The 19,873-nt window shown below is 38.1% G+C and overlaps 6 protein-coding genes across 9 annotated transcripts in view; 5 read left to right on the top strand and 1 right to left on the bottom strand.

The window, feature by feature from the left end:
• osbpl6 (oxysterol binding protein-like 6) overlaps positions 1-3,359 on the top strand; it is a 46,293-nt gene extending 42,934 nt beyond the window's left edge. For all 3 annotated transcript variants that reach the window (XM_087852984.1, XM_087852983.1, XM_087852982.1), the window contains one exon: positions 559-3,359. In XM_087852984.1, the coding sequence (XP_087709110.1) occupies positions 559-670 (112 nt within the window). In that variant the 3' untranslated portion in view covers positions 671-3,359. The remainder of the gene's footprint in view (positions 1-558) is intronic.
• A 1,628-nt stretch (positions 3,360-4,987) lies between these two features.
• prkra (protein kinase, interferon-inducible double stranded RNA dependent activator) overlaps positions 4,988-19,873 on the bottom strand; it is a 30,135-nt gene continuing 15,249 nt past the window's right edge. For both annotated transcript variants that reach the window (XM_006788439.3, XM_006788440.3), the window contains exon 8: positions 4,988-5,785. In XM_006788439.3, coding sequence (XP_006788502.2) covers positions 5,634-5,785 — 152 coding nt within the window. In that variant the 3' untranslated portion in view covers positions 4,988-5,633. The remainder of the gene's footprint in view (positions 5,786-19,873) is intronic.
• On the top strand, positions 7,527-9,444 carry LOC148098269 (uncharacterized). Its single transcript, XM_087853012.1, has one exon. The coding sequence runs from the start codon at positions 7,664-7,666 to the stop codon at positions 8,975-8,977; it is 1,314 nt and encodes a 437-aa protein (XP_087709138.1). The 5' UTR covers positions 7,527-7,663; the 3' UTR covers positions 8,978-9,444.
• Positions 10,497-12,643, top strand: LOC148098268 (uncharacterized). Its single transcript, XM_087853013.1, has one exon. It carries the CDS (start codon positions 10,785-10,787, stop codon positions 12,096-12,098), a length of 1,314 nt encoding a protein of 437 aa, XP_087709139.1. The 5' UTR covers positions 10,497-10,784; the 3' UTR covers positions 12,099-12,643.
• On the top strand, positions 13,665-15,929 carry LOC148098267 (uncharacterized). The gene has a single exon (XM_087853011.1). The coding sequence runs from the start codon at positions 14,020-14,022 to the stop codon at positions 15,331-15,333; it is 1,314 nt and encodes a 437-aa protein (XP_087709137.1). The 5' UTR covers positions 13,665-14,019; the 3' UTR covers positions 15,334-15,929.
• LOC148098266 (uncharacterized) lies at positions 17,266-19,213 on the top strand. The gene has a single exon (XM_087830212.1). It carries the CDS (start codon positions 17,403-17,405, stop codon positions 18,714-18,716), a length of 1,314 nt encoding a protein of 437 aa, XP_087686338.1. The 5' UTR covers positions 17,266-17,402; the 3' UTR covers positions 18,717-19,213.

The following is a 19,873-nucleotide window of genomic DNA, read 5'->3' as shown; positions in this document are numbered from 1 at the left end:
TTGTATCAGCAGTTCAGGCTGGTGGTGGTGTAATGGTGTGGGAGATATTTTCCTCATAAACGTTTGGGTCAAACATTTATGAGGAAAATATCTCCCAAAGGGTCTTTGATACCAACTCAGTATTGCTTAAAGACTACGGCCTACCTGTTGCTTAACATGCGTATAACTTTATATCCACAGGGTACTCATCTTCTGACTGGTTTTCTGAACTTGACAATGAGTTCACTGAACTCAAATAGCCACAGTCACCACATCTCAATCCAGAAGAGCACCTTTAGGATGTGGTGGAAATTCCTAGGTGGAGATTGTTAACATGGATGTTGCAACTGTGCAATGCTGTTGTGTCAATATGAACCAAAATCTTGAGGAATGTTTTCAGCACCGTGTTGAATCTGTGCTATGAAGACTTCAGACAGTTCTGAACTCAAAGGAGGATCCAACCCAGTATTAGAGGGTGGTGTATCTAATAAAGTGTCTGCTGAGTGTATGTAGGGAATAGTGTATTTCTCCCCATTGCCTTTAGGTTTACAACTTCCACTTTTGTCTTTGTAATTCCAGGAAAGTGGTTGATGCCAATCACAGGGAGAGATGGGTCTCCAACAACATGTACTGGGAGCTCCGCAAAAACCCCGGCTTCATTAACATGGAATATACAGTGACTCTGTGGTAGCAGATGGATCTGTGTTTCCATCATCACAGACGAGGAGGCTGGTACCTACGCACAATAAGGTGTTAAGAGAAACACGACGATGATGAAACATCTTTGAGCATGGATACGAATGACTGCTGAGCTGAGGGAAGGCCCGACGCCCAGCGACCCTGTGGAGGGTCACCCATCCATGGAAACATACCGTAGGATCACCTTCATTGTGCTTGTCGAAGCTGGGTCTCACCGCGCCTATGTAGATGTTTCCTCAGCTCTGTTGACTTCCCAGTATGTCCTTGCCTTAAAAAGACACCTGTACAAGTCACACGATTAGGCGCCTTTAAGTTGAAGCCATTTAATTTCCAACAGTAGTTTGGGTAGACTAGTCTATGAAGTAGACATTTTGATTACCTACAGATTACCTATGATAACATTGCATGTGTAGAGAGCAGCTTTCACTGGTACAAAGCCGTATTTACTATATCATCAGTTATTGTAGAAAAAAAATAGGTATTTTTATAAAAAATATCTCGGACTCAGAATTTAGTGAAAGAGAATTATGTGAATTGGCAGATTTTATTTATTTTTGCCTTTTAATACTGTCGACTCTGTCGGATGGCAGCACTCTCTCCCGGGAAACAACTCATTTGAAATTAATCTCGACCACTGTGGAGGAAGTACGGGGCTCTACAAACGCCGTTTTAATGAGTAACTGAGCTGAACATGTGCTGGGAGGTGAGGTGTGATTTAAACGCGAGGCGTTTCGGCCCTGTGGACTGTCAACACTGATCTGTCGTGACACAGTGCAAACGGAAGGGCGATCTTCACCTCAGCAGCCCCAGTGTCTAATAATAACCATTGTTACACGAAACCAACTCGTCTGAATCACACAGTTACATAAATGCATACATAACTCTCTCCACTCTGTTCCCGAATGTGAGGGTTTCATTCAAATAATGGGCGCTTACACGTCCGAGTCACGAGTATAAGAAAAGATTTGTACAGGTTGCAGCGTTCTCTCAGATCCTTGGGATTTTTGTAGTACTTCATTTAATAACGAAACGTGAATAGCAGAGTCACATATTTCCATAAAACAGCCGCAGCTTGAAGATGTAATTATTTTGAATTAATAAAGGAGTAATTTTCCATCAGAGTCTCGTTACAGTTTACAAAAACCCAAAGAGATGTTTTTTTAAATCATCTTTATTCTGATTAACAACCAAAAAGAATTATTTACAAAGATGTAGAGCAAAAAAAAAGTACTAACTGTATTCATTTATAAATCTGTTACCAGCAGATATTTGGTATTTTTCTTGATATATTACTCAAACCATGGATAATTTATCTTATCATTAATTGTTTAAGGAATGATTTCATCTCGCCGTGACTCAATCGCCAAACCGCATGCAGTCGTAGTTCATTATGAAACACCAGAGACACCTACAGGTCGTCCTGTAAAAATGAAAGAAGCCAGCTTTTCAGATGGATACTGTAAAAACATTAAAACGTCTCAATGTGTCTGATTCCCCAGAGAATTTACTGCTATGCTGTGGGCTTCTTCAAAGCACCAGGTTGAAGTTTAGCTTTAAAATCTTTCCTAGTCTCTTCTTTTTTTGTTTTACAGCTAAAGAAAAAAAAATAAAGGGGGCGCCTTTAAAATCAACCCGAACACACGCGAATAGTTGTTAAAGCTGAATCTCTTTGTTCACAGCTGCAGGGCGAGGAGGGGAAAGGTGAATATAAATATGTAGAGCGAAAACTGTTTAAGGCAAATCCATCATGTGTGCACTGATCACACCGTAGATTAACAAACCAAAAAGTTAGAACTGCTTTGCATCCATGTAGTTTAAAAGATAAAAAAAACAACAAGATACACGTGGATATAGTTTTATTTTTCCCTGATCACGAACTTAATGCTACAACTCAGCAGCGTCCGTTTCACTTGCTGTGCCTTAATGCATTTATCAATGCCTCACAAACACACAACAGATGAGAATACCCGAGCCAAGAAGAAGGTATGCCATTCACAAGTCAAACTCCGCACATTCTCCATAGCCCGCCTGCCTACAGATGATTAAGTACACTGAGCATTTAGCCAAGGACGGAATACATTAAGGGAAATTTCTTTGACATTAGAGGAGTAGAAACGTTTTAACTGTATAACGCTTGCAGTGTCTAAAGATGTTCTGCACTGCTCTGCTATCCCAACATGTAACTGATTCATTTTTGGTGATCACAATAAATGCAGCACATTTAGGGGGAAAATAAGGGGGAAAAAAGTGGGGGCACTACTGCAGCAGCTGATTTCTTTTCCCTCCTACATCTGTAGCTGTGGAGGTAGGGCCAGTGCTTTGTGTAGTGTTTGGTATCATAGAGTCAGAATGTAGTGGAGAAAAAAAAGAGAAAATCCTCCAGCTTTCTTCATCCATTTTCTACCTGCATGTCTAGAGCTTGCCAATGAATGTTGCAGATGCCTTATAAAAAAAAAAGGTTTATGGTTTCTGAATTGGACACTTTTTTTTTTGTCGACTGACATGTATCATGAAGCACTATGTCAGCTCAGTTTGGATCAAATCTATTTCCTGATGGGTACCTTCTAAAGTGCAATTTTAACAAAGTACATATCTTTCCATGAACACTGTACACTGCTGCTACATAGTGCTTGTTCTAATAAAACTGCAAAACTCAAGGGATGAAGTTCTGTGGTTTGTGTTTTTTAAAAAGGTAAGTGTTCTTGTACTCTGATATTTATGTTTATTAGGGGGAAACTCTTCCTTCACATTTTTATAAGCTGTCCAATGGTCCAATTTTGGCTCCCAGGCCTTATGTTTGACACCCCTGGTTTAGATCTTATACCACAGATTCGAACATATTGTTTTCTTTAATAACAGAAATTGGAGCTCCCACAGCACACCTTGGTAAGCATAGAAACACATATGACGCAGTAGTGATATCCACTATTTTTTAAGGCTAGTATCTATGTTTTAAGTTGCTGAAAAAACACACACACACACAAGCAACAGAGAACCCAAGGACAAGGACTTCTTTGCTAGGTGCTCCTGTTAATCTGCACAGCAACACAAATATCAAATCATCCAATCACACAGCAGTGACTTAGTACATTTAGACATATAGACATGATCAAGGGGACCTGCTGAGGTTCAACCAGAGCAACAGAATGGCAAGGAAGGGTGATTTAAGCGACTTTGAATATGTATGACAGGCTGGTCTGGCAACTTCAGAAAGTGCTGATCTTTTGGGATTTATCCAAACGACAGAGAATGGTTTGAAAGGTGAAAATGTCCAGTGACTGCCTTGTTGCCAGACAAGAGAGAGACCAGATTACTTCAAGCTGACAGGAAAGCAACAGTAACTTAAATAACAACAGCCAATGTATGCAGGGGAGCATCTCTGAACACACAACACATCAGCAGAAGACCACACCTTGTAGGACAGGATCTTGAGACTGCAATTCACATGAGTTACCAGAGTTCAATGATGGAAGATTAAAAAACTGCCACTTGGTCTGATGGGTTTCAATTTCTGGTGCAACATTCAGATAGTAGGGTCAGAATTTCACAGAAATAACACAGATACATGGCTTCATTTTATCTTGCATCACAGGTTTAGGGTGGTGGTGGTGTAATGATGTGTGAGATACTTTCTTGGCACACTTTGGACACCTTAGTATCAGCTGAGCATTTTTAAAATGCCACAGCCTACCTGAGTATTTTTGCCAACCACATGCATCCCTGTATGACCCATAATGCACCCATCTTCTGATGGTTGCTTCCAGCAGGATGTGTCATGACAATTATTTTACTGTATTTACAGTAGACGACAATCTAATAGAGCATCTTTGGGATGTGGTCCAACAGAAGATTCACATCCTGGATGTGTGTCCAACAAATCTGCAGGGCCTGTGAGATGCTGTTATGTAACTATAAAACAAAATCTGTGAGGCACCTTGTTGAAACTATGAAATGAAGAATTAGGATGTTTGTGAAGACAAAAGGGGTTCCAAGTGAGTGCAAATATCACTCTTTAGAGTAAAAAAAAAATCTAATAAATAAATTACTGTATTTGACTTTTCTTTGGGCCACTTTTTTGTTATAAAACAACACAAATTAAGTAGAAAGCACCCATTAATTCACTTTGATGTAATTAGCTTTGTACCAATGCTTAACAATGGGCTGGCTGACGAATGAATGGCTGTCCAGCAGTCATCTCCCACGGGACGCATTTCAATCAATAACACAGCAGCCGGCTCCTGAAGGCGCCACAGCAATTTATTCTCTCAGTAGGCTCTATTGCATGGCCATTAACACACACCAACACTCATTAACATTTATTTAATGTTATTTCATTTATTTACTGGATCTGAACACTTGTTGTTGCTGCCATTTTTCTCTACCAACAGTAAGTTCATACAGCAGAGAACACCAGTCAGTAAATCTATTAAATATAGAGCAGGTTTTACTTCTATAGCTATACAGAGGCACACTACAACAGACCAGCAATCATCTTTTCTCTTCCGAGTCAAACTGATAAAGAGCGATGGATGAGTGGAAGTAGGACAAAATAAATACTAATAAGAAATAAAAACATGGCCTGTCTTTCTGTCCATATGTCACAGTGGACAAAATGTATGGAAAAACTAGACATTCAAACCACTGACTGCACTCACACTGTGTGTAAAAAGATACAAAGAAAATAGTTTGTAATATTCTTCCACTTTTCATCACATACTTTGGGACATTTAAAATAAAAACATAAAAACAACCACACTTCCGCTCGATTCTTTTACAGTTGGCTCGCGAGTATAAATAGAGGTGAAAAATAAAGCTGATGCTTTTTCGGGTTACTGCGCAGTTGAGTCTACTTTGCCATGTGCATGATTACAAAAATATACCCGGGCAATCGCAGACTGGGCATCAGCTGATGTATGTGACACTGTGGGTGCAGCGACTGCTGGCAGCGCCGTTGTTTATTTGATGGAGGCCTTGATGTACTGTAGTGCGCTGTGGGCTGCGTCATTGTGGGCGTTGCTACAGGAAATGCCTGTGCCGTGGCACACGGTGACAGGGGTGGTGGACAGCTCTGCCAGGCACTGATACTGCCCGTTCACTGTGAGCTCATCTGCAAAACAGTTGAATAGTTAACATCTTGCAACACATATTTTACAGCCACAAGCTGTGGATAATGGTTTCCATTATACTACAGAATTTAATGTAACTCTTCCCCCTTTGGACTCCTACTGGGAGTAACCCTTGTTTCTCTTTGTCTGAACGTAGGAACTTTACTTGAGAACTAAAAGCACTACAACAGGCCTGGTTCACCCATTCACACACATTTATACAAGCACTTTTTTCACGTCTTAGTGCTTTCTAACATATACATGCCAACAAATGCATTGGAGAGCAACCTGGGCTTCAGTACCTTGCTAAAGCATACTTTGGCATGCAGGCTGGATCGAACTACCAACCTTCAGATTACTAAATGACCTGTTTTACGACTCTACGGGCATTTTACCAGGTAGGTTCCGTCAAAATGAGCAATCTTGGTAGACACAGAGGATGTGTGCACTATTTTTGGCCTTTTGTTTACTTTCTTGTTCTCTATGCCCCCCACCCTGTCATGACAGATAGCAGCCACTCCCTGAGCATGCTTCTGCAGGATGTCTCTTCCTGTTAAAAGGGAGTTCTTCCTCAGCGCTGTCGCCAAATGTTTGCTCACAGGAGACTGATAATTCATTCATTACTGTTTGAAAATACAACCCAGTGTAAGGTTCATATATTAAATTATATGATGATAATAATAATTAATGATAATATTCATCATGATTATTGTTGTTATTATTTTAAAATTCATTGTTTTACTAAAAAACAAAACAAAACAAAACATAGTAAAGCACTTTAAAAAAAATAAGACGCCAAATTACAGTTATTTAATTGCAATTATGAACAGGTAAATGTGTTTTAGCAAAAATTAAAAATTAAAACAAATCATCTTACGTGGACTTAAATGTCCTTTGTTCCCCTTTTGTTAAAACAGAGAAAAATGCACCACAGACAAATACTGAAAAAGGAAATGGTTGCCTTATATTTATAGAGTGTACAAATTCAAAAACCAAATTTCTCTTAAAAATTTAGATTTGCAAATGTGAACAAATCAACTTGTTAAAGATATTCATCTCCACTTGAAAAAAACAACCCCACAAAACAAGAAAACTGCACCAAACACCACAATAATAAACAGCATGTCCAAATTAATAAGTCTTCTCATCAGATATTGATGCTTCTTTCCTATGTGACGCAAAAATAGGAGACAGATGTTTTTTTTAACTAGTTAAGCACCCAAATAAAAAATCAAATGTTTCTATGTTTGAGTCACAGTAACTTTGACAGTAACATCTGCAGTAATATTCACATCTCTAATGACATCTCACAAGCGTTCGCTTTTTGATACAAAGACTGTTTACACACAGTTTGTAATTGCAGAGAAATACATTTATTTTGATCATTTCATTTTCGAGCAGAGAGCTCACCCTTCTTGTTATACCCTTTAGATGAACAGAGTTTTTTTCATTAACTACATATTCTTTAAATAATGTTCCCTTTCATAAAAAGTAGGATAATTATTTAAAAAAAATTATTATAGCTCTATTAATAGAGCTATAATAATAATTACATAGGAAAAAACTGTCTTTTTTTCTGTTGTCTCTTATTTAACATTAGGGACGTTTGTGGCAATAAATTTCTTAATCGACTAAACAGGTCACTTAAGAAATATTAAGTTAAATTTGAAAACGGTTTAAAAAAAAATATCCCCATTCCAAAATGTCATGTGACAATCTGATTGGCTTAGGAGTGATGATGTCATAAGGATCTTTGATCCTTTGAAGTTTTTCCTTAAATAGGGGTGAGAAACAGCAATTTTTAGTTCGTTTGTTTGCAGCCTTCAAACGTTCACTACAGAAACAGAAACCTCTCAGAGTCATCGGATACAAACGCCAACATGTATCCAAGATTACGGCAACCAAGACAAAAAGATTACGCCGCCTCTCCTTCCACGCGTGGCCGGCCAATTTCTCCAAATGGCCTCTTATCCATCCAAAGGGCATTACAGGAGAGTAGGAATGAAAACAACCATCTCCAGAACAAAATTCAACAAATTGAAAAAGAAAAACTTCACCTGGAGAAGAAGTGCTTACAAATGGAAGCACAAAACAAACACCTGGAAGAAACACTACAGCGCCAGCCCGACATCAACATTATTAACGAGGGCTGGGGGATCAAGTTTGCTCAAGCCAGAGAGCAGATTGTATTCCTCATCAAAGAAAACAAGAAAAAGAGCGCTGAAGTTAAAGACATGTCCGAGCAGCTTCAAGGCAGGAAAGCGACGATTGATAAGATAGAGTTTGATCTCCAATGCATGGACCAAAAGAATCACCTGCTCCAAAGAAAGCTTGATGAAGCTGAAGAAAAAAATAAAGAAGTCCTCCAACAGAAGGAACAACAGGACACAAAGCAAAAAGACCTGCAGCACGAACTCCAAGGCATGCAGGAAAAGTACAGAATGGTGAAGGTAAGGTTGGATCAAACACTGTGCCAAAATAAAGACCTCCTTCAAGAGAAAGAACAACAGCAAGAAAGACTGACAGAAGAAAAGTGCATTATCAAGGACTTTGAGAGTAAAAATCAAAAGTTGCAAGGATTCTGTAATGAACTGAAGGTCAAAACAAGTGAGCTGGAGGGAGAAAAGGAAACATTGGAAAAACGATGCTCACAGATGCAGAAAAGGATCGATCACATGGCGAAAAACAACTCAGAGCTCATTAAGGGGATATTGTTGGAATTCAACAACTTGAAGCGGGAAAACACAGAAATGCAGGCGCAAAAGCAAAAGCAAGACAAAACGCATGAAGACCTGCAGTGTACGCTCCGCGACATCCAGAAAAGAAATGAGCAGCTAGAAGGCATGCACAAAGAAGATCAACTGAGAAATGCAGACCTGCAGAAGGCAAAGCTGACACAGGAGGCAACAGCCAAAGACCTCCAAGAAAAGCTTGAAGAAACACAAGCAACATTAGAACAGGTGGAACAAACATGCAAGAAACTTGAGAAGCAAAACACAGAAACCATCGATGAGTTGAGAACCCTCATCCTGGAGAAAAAGGCGCTCGTGGAAAAGTCCATGAAAAAGAAGAAAAGATTCTTCAGCTTGTTCCGGAAGAGGGACAATACTGCTTCTTCAACTGATGTAGCCTCGTCTTGCTCCACCTCTGTTCACCCCCCCAACCGGTCCCGGCAGTTGACTGCCCCCTCCTGAGCCTGGTTCTGCCGGAGGTTTCTGCCCGTTTAAAGGCAGTTTTTCCTCCCCACTGTCGCCTAGTGCTTGCTCAGAGGGGATTGTTGGGGTTTTCTCTCCTCTACCTTCTTTCTTTATTTACTTGTTAACTTTTTGCTCTTACTTCATTTAACCTTCTTTCTTTATTTACTTGTTAACTTTTTGCTCTTACTTCATTTAACCTTGTTTCTTTATTTACTTGTTAACTTTTTGCTCTTACTTCATTTAACCTTGTTTCTTTATTTACTTGTTAACTTTTTCTCTTACTTCATTTAACCTTGTTTCTTTATTTACTTGTTAACTTTTTGCTCTTACTTCATTTAACCTTGTTTCTTTATTTACTTTTCTCTCTTTAACTTTTTGTTCAACTTATCTAACAAAATAAACCAGTTGAATTTATCCTTTGAGTATTGTTCATCTAATCTTTACAGAATTTCTCCAAAACACTTTCAAACATTCAGATCTGTCTTTCATTTTCTTCTTGAAACCTCATGAACGGTGAACTAAAAACTCTGGAACATGGTTTGAAACACTGAAATTGTTTCAGCTGAAACTGGCAAAGTCATACGTGTGTGTGTGTGTGTGTGTGTGTGTGTGTGTGTGTGTGTGTGTGTGTGTGTGTGAGTGTCACAGGTGATATGGTATCATTAGTCCGGTCATCGTGTTTAGGCTCATTCACGCCAAAATTAGTTAGGCTAAATCTTTAAAACGGTGTCATTGCACACATATTTTCAGTTCATTTCAATCACACAAATGCAGGATTAATTATTTGCAGTATCTTCTCTGATTTATTATGAGAATGTCATGCCTGATCATTTGCACCCACAACATCAAAAATGGGGGCAAAAGGGAGGAGATCGCATTTAATCGATTATAACACAAGGTCAGAAATATAAGTGCTGACATGAGTAGTGTCCACAGAAACCTCTGAATCTCAGCTAAAAGCTCATGTAAACCATTTCAAACACCAAACAAAGCAAAGACACCAGACAGTTAAAAGAGCAGTTACGTCACCATGAATCTGTGGACAGGTAATATCCATATTTTGATTTATGATTTTCTGGAGTTAAATGTGAACCGAAGCATATTTTCAAAGGTTTTATATGCTATAAAATAATTTAAAATAAATTAGGTGAGGAAAATAAAAAATCAAATGTTTCTATGTTTGAGTCACAGTAACATCTGCAGTAATATTCACATCTCTAATGACATCTCACAAGCGTTCGCTTTATTTTGATACAAAGACTGTTTACACACAGTTTGTAATTGCAGAGAAATACATTTATTTTGATCATTTCATTTTCGAGCAGAGAGCTCACCCTTCTTGTTATACCCTTTAGATGAACAGAGTTTTTTTCATTAACTACATATTCTTTAAATAATGTTCCCTTTTATAAAAAGTAGGATAATTATTTAAAAAAAATTATTATAGCTCTATTAATAGAGCTATAATAATAATCACATAGGAAAAAACTGTCTTTTTTTCTGTTGTCTCTTATTTAACATTAGGGACGTTTGTGGCAATAAATTTCTTAATCGACTAAACAGGTCACTTAAGAAATATTAAGTTAAATTTGAAAACGGTTTAAAAAAAAATATCCCCATTCTAAAATGTCATGTGACAATCTGATTGGCTTAGGAGTGATGATGTCATAAGGATCTTTGATCCTTTGAAGTTTTTCCTTAAATAGGGGTGAGAAACAGCAATTTTTAGTTCGTTTGTTTGCAGCCTTCAAACGTTCACTACAGAAACAGAAACCTCTCAGAGTCATCGGATACAAACGCCAACATGTATCCAAGATTACGGCAACCAAGACAAAAAGATTACGCCGCCTCTCCTTCCACGCGTGGCCGGCCAATTTCTCCAAATGGCCTCTTATCCATCCAAAGGGCATTACAGGAGAGTAGGAATGAAAACAACCATCTCCAGAACAAAATTCAACAAATTGAAAAAGAAAAACTTCACCTGGAGAAGAAGTGCTTACAAATGGAAGCACAAAACAAACACCTGGAAGAAACACTACAGCGCCAGCCCGACATCAACATTATTAACGAGGGCTGGGGGATCAAGTTTGCTCAAGCCAGAGAGCAGATTGTATTCCTCATCAAAGAAAACAAGAAAAAGAGCGCTGAAGTTAAAGAAATGTCTGAGCAGCTTCAAGGCAGGAAAGCGACGATTGATAAGATAGAGTTTGATCTCCAATACGTGGACCAAAAGAATCACCTGCTCCAAAGAAAGCTTGATGAAGCTGAAGAAAAAAATAAAGAAGTCCTCCAACAGAAGGAACAACAGGACACAAAGCAAAAAGACCTGCAGCACGAACTCCAAGGCATGCAGGAAAAGTACAGAATGGTGAAGGTAAGGTTGGATCAAACACTGTGCCAAAATAAAGACCTCCTTCAAGAGAAAGAACAACAGCAAGAAAGACTGACAGAAGAAAAGTGCATTATCAAGGACTTTGAGAGTAAAAATCAAAAGTTGCAAGAATTCTGTAATGAACTGAAGGTCAAAACAAGTGAGCTGGAGGGAGAAAAGGAAACACTGGAAAAACGATGCTCACAGATGCAGAAAAGGATCGATCACATGGCGAAAAACAACTCAGAGCTCATTAAGGGGATATTGTTGGAATTCAACAACTTGAAGCGGGAAAACACAGAAATGCAGGCGCAAAAGCAAAAGCAAGACAAAACGCATGAAGACCTGCAGTGTACGCTCTGCGATATCCAGAAAAGAAATGAGCAGCTAGAAGGCATGCACAAAGAAGATCAACTGAGAAATGCAGACCTGCAGAAGGCAAAGCTGACACAGGAGGCAACAGCCAAAGACCTCAAAGAAAAGCTTGAAGAAACACAAGCAACATTAGAACAGGTGGAACAAACATGCAAGAAACTTGAGAAGCAAAACACAGAAACCATCGATGAGTTGAGAACCCTCATCCTGGAGAAAAAGGCGCTCGTGGAAAAGTCCATGAAAAAGAAGAAAAGATTCTTCAGCTTGTTCTGGAAGAGGGACAATACTGCTTCTTCAACTGATGTAGCCTCGTCTTGCTCCACCTCTGTTCACCCCCCCAACCGGTCCCGGCAGTTGACTGCCCCCTCCTGAGCCTGGTTCTGCCGGAGGTTTCTGCCCGTTTAAAGGCAGTTTTTCCTCCCCACTGTCGCCTAGTGCTTGCTCAGAGGGGATTGTTGGGGTTTTCTCTCCTCTACCTTCTTTCTTTATTTACTTGTTAACTTTTTGCTCTTACTTCATTTAACCTTGTTTCTTTATTTACTTGTTAACTTTTTGCTCTTACTTCATTTAACCTTGTTTCCTTATTTACTTGTTAACTTTTTGCTCTTACTTCATTTAACCTTGTTTCCTTATTTACTTGTTAACTTTTTGCTCTTACTTCATTTAACCTTGTTTCTTTATTTACTTGTTAACTTTTTGCTCTTACTTCATTTAACCTTGTTTCTTTATTTACCTGTTAACTTTTTGCTCTTACTTCATTTTACCTTGTTTCCTTATTTACTTGTTAACTTTTTGCTCTTACTTCATTTAACCTTGTTTCTTTATTTACTTGTTAACTTTTTGCTCTTACTTCATTTTACCTTGTTTCTTTATTTACTTTTCTCTCTTTAACTTTTTGTTCAACTTATCTAACAAAATAAACCAGTTGAATTTATCCTTTGAGTATTGTTCATCTAATCTTTACAGAATTTCTCCAAAACACTTTCAAACATTCAGATCTGTCTTTCATTTTCTTATTGAAACCTCATGAACGGTGAACTAAAAACTCTGGAACATGGTTTGAAACACTGAAATTGTTTCAGCTGAAACTGGCAAAGTCATACGTGTGTGTGTGTGTGTGTGTGTGTGTGTGTGTGTGAGTGTCACAGGTGATATGGTATCATTAGTCCGGTCATCATGTTTAGGCTCATTCACGCCAAAATTATTTAGGCTAAATCTTTAAAACGGTGCCATTGCACAAACATTTCAATCACACAAATGCAGGATTAATTATTTGCAGTATCTTCTCTGATTTATTATGAGAATGTCATGCCTGATCATTTGCACCCACAACATCAAAAATGGGGGCAAAAGGGAGGAGATCGCATTTAATCGATTATAACACGAGGTCAGAAATATAAGTGCTGACATGAGTAGTGTCCACAGAAACCTCTGAATCTCAGCTAAAAGCTCATGTAAACCATTTCAAACACCAAACAAAGCAAAGACACCAGACAGTTAAAAGAGCAGTTACGTCACCATGAATCTGTGGACAGGTAATATCCATATTTTGATTTATGATTTTCTGGAGTTAAATGTGAACCGAAGCATATTTTCAAAGGTTTTATATGCTATAAAATAATTTAAAATAAATTAGGTGAGGAAAATAAAAAATCAAATGTTTCTATGTTTGAGTCACAGTAACATCTGCAGTAATATTCACATCTCTAATGACATCTCACAAGCGTTCGCTTTATTTTGATACAAAGACTGTTTACACACAGTTTGTAATTGCAGAGAAATACATTTATTTTGATCATTTCATTTTCGAGCAGAGAGCTCACCCTTCTTGTTATACCCTTTAGATGAACAGAGTTTTTTTCATTAACTACATATTCTTTAAATAATGTTCCCTTTCATAAAAAGTAGGATAATTATTTAAAAAAAATTATTATAGCTCTATTAATAGAGCTATAATAATAATTACATAGGAAAAAACTGTCTTTTTTTCTGTTGTCTCTTATTTAACATTAGGGACGTTTGTGGCAATAAATTTCTTAATCGACTAAACAGGTCACTTAAGAAATATTAAGTTAAATTTGAAAACGGTTTAAAAAAAAATATCCCCATTCCAAAATGTCATGTGACAATCTGATTGGCTTAGGAGTGATGATGTCATAAGGATCTTTGATCCTTTGAAGTTTTTCCTTAAATAGGGGTGAGAAACAGCAATTTTTAGTTCGTTTGTTTGCAGCCTTCAAACGTTCACTACAGAAACAGAAACCTCTCAGAGTCATCGGATACAAACGCCAACATGTATCCAAGATTACGGCAACCAAGACAAAAAGATTACGCCGCCTCTCCTTCCACGCGTGGCCGGCCAATTTCTCCAAATGGCCTCTTATCCATCCAAAGGGCATTACAGGAGAGTAGGAATGAAAACAACCATCTCCAGAACAAAATTCAACAAATTGAAAAAGAAAAACTTCACCTGGAGAAGAAGTGCTTACAAATGGAAGCACAAAACAAACACCTGGAAGAAACACTACAGCGCCAGCCCGACATCAACATTATTAACGAGGGCTGGGGGATCAAGTTTGCTCAAGCCAGAGAGCAGATTGTATTCCTCATCAAAGAAAACAAGAAAAAGAGCGCTGAAGTTAAAGAAATGTCTGAGCAGCTTCAAGGCAGGAAAGCGACGATTGATAAGATAGAGTGGGATCTCCAATGCGTGGACCAAAAGAATCACCTGCTCCAAAGAAAGCTTGATGAAGCTGAAGAAAAAAATAAAGAAGTCCTCCAACAGAGGGAACAACAGGACACAAAGCAAAAAGACCTGCAGCACGAACTCCAAGGCATGCAGGAAAAGTACAGAATGGTGAAGGTAAGGTTGGATCAAACACTGTGCCAAAATAAAGACCTTCTTCAAGAGAAAGAACAACAGCAAGAAAGACTGACAGAAGAAAAGTGCATTATCAAGGACTTTGAGAGTAAAAATCAAAAGTTGCAAGAATTCTGTAATGAACTGAAGGTCAAAACAAGTGAGCTGGAGGGAGAAAAGGAAACATTGGAAAAACGATGCTCACAGATGCAGAAAAGGATCGATCACATGGCGAAAAACAACTCAGAGCTCATTAAGGGGATATTGTTGGAATTCAACAACTTGAAGCGGGAAAACACAGAAATGCAGGCGCAAAAGCAAAAGCAAGACAAAACGCATGAAGACCTGCAGTGTACGCTCCACGATATCCAGAAAAGAAATGAGCAGCTAGAAGGCATGCACAAAGAAGATCAACTGAGAAATGCAGACCTGCAGAAGGCAAAGCTGACACAGGAGGCAACAGCCAAAGACCTCCAAGAAAAGCTTGAAGAAACACAAGCAACATTAGAACAGGTGGAACAAACATGCAAGAAACTTGACAAGCAAAACACAGAAACCATCGATGAGTTGAGAACCCTCATCCTGGAGAAAAAGGCGCTCGTGGAAAAGTCCATGAAAAAGAAGAAAAGATTCTTCAGCTTGTTCCGGAAGAGGGACAATACTGCTTCTTCAACTGATGTAGCCTCGTCTTGCTCCACCTCTGTTCACCCCCCCAACCGGTCCCGGCAGTTGACTGCCCCCTCCTGAGCCTGGTTCTGCCGGAGGTTTCTGCCCGTTTAAAGGCAGTTTTTCCTCCCCACTGTCGCCTAGTGCTTGCTCAGAGGGGATTGTTGGGGTTTTCTCTCCTCTACCTTCTTTCTTTATTTACTTGTTAACTTTTTGCTCTTACTTCATTTAACCTTGTTTCTTTATTTACTTGTTAACTTTTTGCTCTTACTTCATTTAACCTTGTTTCCTTATTTACTTGTTAACTTTTTGCTCTTACTTCATTTAACCTTCTTTCTTTATTTACTTGTTAACTTTTTGCTCTTACTTCATTTAACCTTGTTTCCTTATTTACTTGTTAACTTTTTGCTCTTACTTCATTTAACCTTGTTTCTTTATTTACTTGTTAACTTTTTGCTCTTACTTCATTTAACCTTGTTTCCTTATTTACTTGTTAACTTTTTGCTCTTACTTCATTTAACCTTGTTTCTTTATTTACTTGTTAACTTTTTGCTCTTACTTCATTTTACCTTGTTTCTTTATTATTTACTTGTTAACTTTTTGCTCTTACTTCATTTTACCTTGTTTCCTTATTTACTTGCTTGTTTAACCTTTCTTTCAACTTATCTAACAAAATAAACCAGTTGAATTTATCCTTTGAGTATTGTTCATCTAATCTTTACAGAATTTCTCCAAAACACTTTCAAACATTCAGATCTGTCTTTCATTTTCTTCTTGAAACCTCATGAACGGTGAACTAAAAACTCTGGAACATGGTTTGAAACACTGAAATTGTTTCAGCTGAAACTGGCAAAGTCATACGTGTGTGTGTGTGTGTGTGTGTGTGTGTGTGTGTGTGTGTGTGTGTGTGTGTGTGTGTGTGTGTGTGTGTGTGTGTGTGTGTGTGTGTGTGTGTGAGTGTCACAGGTGATATGGTATCATTAGTCCGGTCATCGTGTTTAGGCTCATTCACGCCAAAATTAGTTAGGCTAAATCTTTAAAACGGTGTCATTGCACACATATTTTCAATTCATTTCAATCACACAAATGCAGGATTAATTATTTGCAGTATCTTCTCTGATTTATTATGAGAATGTCATGCCTGATCATTTGCACCCACAACATCAAAAATGGGGGCAAAAGGGAGGAGATCGCATTTAATCGATTATAACACGAGGTCAGAAATATAAGTGCTGACATGAGTAGTGTCCACAGAAACCTCTGAATCTCAGCTAAAAGCTCATGTAAACCATTTCAAACACCAAACAAAGCAAAGACACCAGACAGTTAAAAGAGCAGTTACGTCACCATGAATCTGTGGACAGGTAATATCCATATTTTGATTTATGATTTTCTGGAGTTAAATGTGAACCGAAGCATATTTTCAAAGGTTTTATATGCTATAAAATAATTTAAAATAAATTAGGTGAGGAAAATAAAAAATCAAATGTTTCTATGTTTGAGTCACAGTAACATCTGCAGTAATATTCACATCTCTAATGACATCTCACAAGCGTTCGCTTTATTTTGATACAAAGACTGTTTACACACAGTTTGTAATTGCAGAGAAATACATTTATTTTGATCATTTCATTTTCGAGCAGAGAGCTCACCCTTCTTGTTATACCCTTTAGATGAACAGAGTTTTTTTATACCCTTTAGATGAACAGAGTTTTTTTCATTAACTACATATTCTTTAAATAATGTTCCCTTTTATAAAAAGTAGGATAATTATTTAAAAAAAATTATTATAGCTCTATTAATAGAGCTATAATAATAATCACATAGGAAAAAACTGTCTTTTTTTCTGTTGTCTCTTATTTAACATTAGGGACGTTTGTGGCAATAAATTTCTTAATCGACTAAACAGGTCACTTAAGAAATATTAAGTTAAATTTGAAAACGGTTTAAAAAAAAATATCCCCATTCTAAAATGTCATGTGACAATCTGATTGGCTTAGGAGTGATGATGTCATAAGGATCTTTGATCCTTTGAAGTTTTTCCTTAAATAGGGGTGAGAAACAGCAATTTTTAGTTCGTTTGTTTGCAGCCTTCAAACGTTCACTACAGAAACAGAAACCTCTCAGAGTCATCGGATACAAACGCCAACATGTATCCAAGATTACGGCAACCAAGACAAAAAGATTACGCCGCCTCTCCTTCCACGCGTGGCCGGCCAATTTCTCCAAATGGCCTCTTATCCATCCAAAGGGCATTACAGGAGAGTAGGAATGAAAACAACCATCTCCAGAACAAAATTCAACAAATTGAAAAAGAAAAACTTCACCTGGAGAAGAAGTGCTTACAAATGGAAGCACAAAACAAACACCTGGAAGAAACACTACAGCGCCAGCCCGACATCAACATTATTAACGAGGGCTGGGGGATCAAGTTTGCTCAAGCCAGAGAGCAGATTGTATTCCTCATCAAAGAAAACAAGAAAAAGAGCGCTGAAGTTAAAGAAATGTCTGAGCAGCTTCAAGGCAGGAAAGCGACGATTGATAAGATAGAGTTTGATCTCCAATACGTGGACCAAAAGAATCACCTGCTCCAAAGAAAGCTTGATGAAGCTGAAGAAAAAAATAAAGAAGTCCTCCAACAGAAGGAACAACAGGACACAAAGCAAAAAGACCTGCAGCACGAACTCCAAGGCATGCAGGAAAAGTACAGAATGGTGAAGGTAAGGTTGGATCAAACACTGTGCCAAAATAAAGACCTCCTTCAAGAGAAAGAACAACAGCAAGAAAGACTGACAGAAGAAAAGTGCATTATCAAGGACTTTGAGAGTAAAAATCAAAAGTTGCAAGAATTCTGTAATGAACTGAAGGTCAAAACAAGTGAGCTGGAGGGAGAAAAGGAAACACTGGAAAAACGATGCTCACAGATGCAGAAAAGGATCGATCACATGGCGAAAAACAACTCAGAGCTCATTAAGGGGATATTGTTGGAATTCAACAACTTGAAGCGGGAAAACACAGAAATGCAGGCGCAAAAGCAAAAGCAAGACAAAACGCATGAAGACCTGCAGTGTACGCTCTGCGATATCCAGAAAAGAAATGAGCAGCTAGAAGGCATGCACAAAGAAGATCAACTGAGAAATGCAGACCTGCAGAAGGCAAAGCTGACACAGGAGGCAACAGCCAAAGACCTCAAAGAAAAGCTTGAAGAAACACAAGCAACATTAGAACAGGTGGAACAAACATGCAAGAAACTTGAGAAGCAAAACACAGAAACCATCGATGAGTTGAGAACCCTCATCCTGGAGAAAAAGGCGCTCGTGGAAAAGTCCATGAAAAAGAAGAAAAGATTCTTCAGCTTGTTCTGGAAGAGGGACAATACTGCTTCTTCAACTGATGTAGCCTCGTCTTGCTCCACCTCTGTTCACCCCCCCAACCGGTCCCGGCAGTTGACTGCCCCCTCCTGAGCCTGGTTCTGCCGGAGGTTTCTGCCCGTTTAAAGGCAGTTTTTCCTCCCCACTGTCGCCTAGTGCTTGCTCAGAGGGGATTGTTGGGGTTTTCTCTCCTCTACCTTCTTTCTTTATTTACTTGTTAACTTTTTGCTCTTACTTCATTTAACCTTGTTTCCTTATTTACTTGTTAACTTTTTGCTCTTACTTCATTTAACCTTGTTTCCTTATTTACTTGTTAACTTTTTGCTCTTACTTCATTTAACCTTGTTTCTTTATTTACTTGTTAACTTTTTGCTCTTACTTCATTTAACCTTGTTTCTTTATTTACCTGTTAACTTTTTGCTCTTACTTCATTTTACCTTGTTTCCTTATTTACTTGTTAACTTTTTGCTCTTACTTCATTTAACCTTGTTTCTTTATTTACTTGTTAACTTTTTGCTCTTACTTCATTTTACCTTGTTTCTTTATTTACTTTTCTCTCTTTAACTTTTTGTTCAACTTATCTAACAAAATAAACCAGTTGAATTTATCCTTTGAGTATTGTTCATCTAATCTTTACAGAATTTCTCCAAAACACTTTCAAACATTCAGATCTGTCTTTCATTTTCTTATTGAAACCTCATGAACGGTGAACTAAAAACTCTGGAACATGGTTTGAAACACTGAAATTGTTTCAGCTGAAACTGGCAAAGTCATACGTGTGTGTGTGTGTGTGTGTGTGTGTGTGTGTGTGAGTGTCACAGGTGATATGGTATCATTAGTCCGGTCATCATGTTTAGGCTCATTCACGCCAAAATTATTTAGGCTAAATCTTTAAAACGGTGCCATTGCACAAACATTTCAATCACACAAATGCAGGATTAATTATTTGCAGTATCTTCTCTGATTTATTATGAGAATGTCATGCCTGATCATTTGCACCCACAACATCAAAAATGGGGGCAAAAGGGAGGAGATCGCATTTAATCGATTATAACACGAGGTCAGAAATATAAGTGCTGACATGAGTAGTGTCCACAGAAACCTCTGAATCTCAGCTAAAAGCTCATGTAAACCATTTCAAACACCAAACAAAGCAAAGACACCAGACAGTTAAAAGAGCAGTTACGTCACCATGAATCTGTGGACAGGTAATATCCATATTTTGATTTATGATTTTCTGGAGTTAAATG

This window comes from Neolamprologus brichardi, chromosome 16 (genome assembly GCF_056152115.1).
Source record: "Neolamprologus brichardi isolate AB-2024 chromosome 16, ASM5615211v1, whole genome shotgun sequence".
Lineage (NCBI taxonomy): Eukaryota > Metazoa > Chordata > Actinopteri > Cichliformes > Cichlidae > Neolamprologus > Neolamprologus brichardi.
The sequence above is the reverse complement of the archived record's forward strand: the minus strand, read 5'-3'. Positions and strand labels throughout refer to the sequence as shown.

What these genes read in the sequence shown, in the direction of transcription:
- LOC148098269 (XM_087853012.1), top strand. Translation starts at nt 7,664, where the DNA reads ATGTATCCAAGATTACGGCAACCAAGACAAAAAGATTACGCCGCCTCT.
- LOC148098268 (XM_087853013.1), top strand. Translation starts at nt 10,785, where the DNA reads ATGTATCCAAGATTACGGCAACCAAGACAAAAAGATTACGCCGCCTCT.
- LOC148098266 (XM_087830212.1), top strand. Translation starts at nt 17,403, where the DNA reads ATGTATCCAAGATTACGGCAACCAAGACAAAAAGATTACGCCGCCTCT.
- LOC148098267 (XM_087853011.1), top strand. Translation starts at nt 14,020, where the DNA reads ATGTATCCAAGATTACGGCAACCAAGACAAAAAGATTACGCCGCCTCT.